This window comes from Lepidothrix coronata, unplaced genomic scaffold (assembly GCF_001604755.1).
Source record: "Lepidothrix coronata isolate B3197 unplaced genomic scaffold, Lepidothrix_coronata-1.0 Scaffold69, whole genome shotgun sequence".
Classification (NCBI taxonomy): domain Eukaryota; kingdom Metazoa; phylum Chordata; class Aves; order Passeriformes; family Pipridae; genus Lepidothrix; species Lepidothrix coronata.
Window position 1 is genome coordinate 672,624 of NW_016690249.1, and position 2,823 is coordinate 675,446.

The 2,823-nt window shown below is 63.4% G+C and overlaps 1 protein-coding gene across 1 annotated transcript; it reads left to right on the top strand.

Moving 5' to 3' along the window:
• Window positions 1-599: 599 nt before the first annotated feature.
• GSX1 (GS homeobox 1) lies at window positions 600-1,840 on the top strand. The gene is made up of 2 exons (XM_017818547.1): window positions 600-987; window positions 1,434-1,840. The coding sequence occupies exons 1-2, from the start codon at window positions 600-602 to the stop codon at window positions 1,787-1,789; spliced, it is 744 nt and encodes a 247-aa protein (XP_017674036.1). The 3' UTR covers window positions 1,790-1,840.
• Window positions 1,841-2,823: the final 983 nt, after the last annotated feature.

Sequence of the window (2,823 nt, forward strand, 5' to 3'; positions counted from 1 at the left end):
GGAGACAGCGATAAGCGGCAGGTCCCGGCACCGGGCTGTGAACAAAGACGCGGGGTTGGGGACGGCGGCAGGAGCGGTAGTGGGGACGAAGCATCCCGGAGGCGAGAGGAGAGAGAAAGGCCGTTGAGGCTGGGGGGCCGACCTGGTGCCACAGGTGGGAAAGGCGCCGGGGGCCTGGCAGGGGAAGCTGGCGCCGGCGGAGACCGCGGCTGCAGCCGGCAAAATAAACAGGGGGGAGCGGGCTGAAAGCTGGGCTGAAAGCGAAGGAGAGCGATAAAGAGAAAGAAAAGAATATTAAATCGCGAGAGAATGAGAAAATAACCCCGCCAAAGGGAGAGGAGGGGAGAGGCCGCCTGCTACGGCGTGGGTGGGGTCGACAAGAATAGAGTACATTATGCAGTTCATTTAGTTAACAAGGGAAATAATGAGGGAGCGTGCGGCGTGAATGCCAAGAGAAGAGCCACAGAAAGCCCATTGAGCGCCCGGCGCCGCCATCACATGGCGCGGGCGCTATTTAAAGCGGGCGGCGGGCCCCGTTCAGCACCACTCAGGCTGGCCAGCGGCGCCGCGCGGGGTCTGCGCGGGCGCTGCGTGGGGCCATGCCGCGCTCCTTCCTAGTGGACTCGCTAGTGCTGCGGGAGGCGGGCGAGAAGAAGGGGGAGGGCAGCCCGCCGCCGCCGCTCTTCCCCTACGCCGTGCACCCCTCGCACCCGCTGCCCGGGCTGCCGGCCGGCGCCTGCCACGCTCGCAAGGCCGGGCTGCTCTGCGTCTGTCCGCTCTGTGTCACCGCCTCCCAGCTGCACCCGCCGCCGCCTGCCATCCCCCTCATCAAGGCCTCCTTTCCCCCCTTTGGCTCCCAGTACTGTCACTCGCCCCTGGCCCGCCAGCAGCACTCTGTCTCCGCCGTCAGCGTCGGGCACGCACCGGCGCTCTACCAGGGCGCCTACCCGCTGCCAGACCCCCGTCAGTTCCACTGCATCTCCGTGGGTAAGGGGGTACGGGTGGGAAGCGGGGTGGTGCATGCCTGCATGACAGCACTGAACCGGGGAGGTGATGGGGGTCCCGGGGGAACCTGCCGAAGGCACCGGGGGAGGAGTGTCTCTACCCAGCACTAGCAGGTTGGACGGGGAGTCCCGGCACCTCTCTCTGCTGGTGCCTCGGACGATGCGCAGGGGAAGCCCTGGTGCTGCCCGCCGAGCCTCCGATCCAGGCCGTGCGAACGGCGAGAGGCGGCCGCGGTACCCTGTGAGCTCGAACTCCGGCCTGGCAGCCGCTTGCCGGGTCACCGGCCTTCTGGGGACGAGGAAGGGTTGTGACCCCCCCCAGAGAGGGCGGCGAGGAGGGCTCAGCGGGGACCGGGGGGAGACCGACGTTGCGGGGCGGGCGGCGGCGGGTCCGGCAGGTCCTGACCGTGCGCTCTGCTCCGTTCCCAGATAGCACGTCCAGCCAGCTGCCCAGCAGCAAGCGTATGCGCACCGCCTTCACCAGCACGCAGCTCCTGGAGCTGGAGAGGGAGTTCGCCTCGAACATGTACCTCTCCCGGCTGCGGCGAATCGAGATCGCCACCTACCTGAACCTCTCCGAGAAGCAGGTGAAGATCTGGTTCCAGAACCGACGGGTCAAGCACAAGAAAGAAGGCAAAAGTAGCTCACACCGGGGCGGGGGGAGCGGCCACAGCTGCAAATGCTCATCCCTTTCCACCATCAAATGCTCGGAAGACGACGAGGACTTGCGCATGTCTCCGTCCTCCTCGGGGAAGGACGACAGAGGTCTCGCAGTCACGCCCTAGCCCCCCGCACACCCACCCCGGCTCCCCAGGAACTGTGGCGAGAGCAGGGGAAGGAGGCCTGCCTGCCCCGGTGCTGAAATGCAGCCGAAGGATTTTATAATGTTTTGTATAATTTGTGTAATTTACAAAGGACTTTCTAGTCTTTCTAGACCCCCGGCCCATGAGGACGGGTACCCTGGCACCCTGTTGTAAATAAATTGCTCCCTAGGACCCCAGGCGCCCCCCCGTAGTGCTCTCTCACTTGTCTCCCCGCAGGCACAGCCCCAAGCCCGGGAAGGTCCTCGCAGACCTCCCCGCGCACCGAGACGGGCGCGGATGCTGCGCAGTGCCGGGAGGTGCGTCCGCCTGGAGTGTTGCCTGTCCTGAGCTTTCTCCGGTAACTCGGCGGTGCCTGAAAGCAGGCGGATGGGGAGGGTCGAAGGCTGCTTGGATTATTATATTTTCCTTTTCCCCTTTTTTTTTCTTTCAAAAATTGCTCTCGGTTTTGTTTCGACTTAGTCGCTGCCACACAGCTGTGGTTGTACCGTTCCGTCCCACTCCCTCCCCCTGGGAGATATTTATTTATTTATTTATGTGCAGATGATGGCGATGATAATAATGATTATGATAACAATAAAAGCTCGTTGGTGGTTTATGTCCTTCCCTTCGCGTAGAAAGCAGCCACTCGGTGTTTGCGATCGTGCGCTGGGAGCACCGTCGCTCTCCAACTCACCCCACTGTACCCGGCACCGGGACCCTCCCGCCCCGGCGAGCGCAGATGGCGGGGACTCTTCCTTTCCCCGGGTCGAGTTGAAGGTACGGGGTGCGGGGGACCCTTGCCCCCTGTCCCGGGAGCTTTTTCGGTCCTCCCCGCGAAGCTAAAGGTCGGGCTGGGGAGAGACTGGGCTGAACACATTTCCTTCCCACCCCGGTAGCAAGTCTGCCGGAGAGAGATGCACGATGTGTACCCATAGATACGTACGGCTGCACGTGAATACAAACACCTGGCTGATGGAGGGCTCGGGTCCTCTCTCCATGTGCCCGCTGCCATCAGC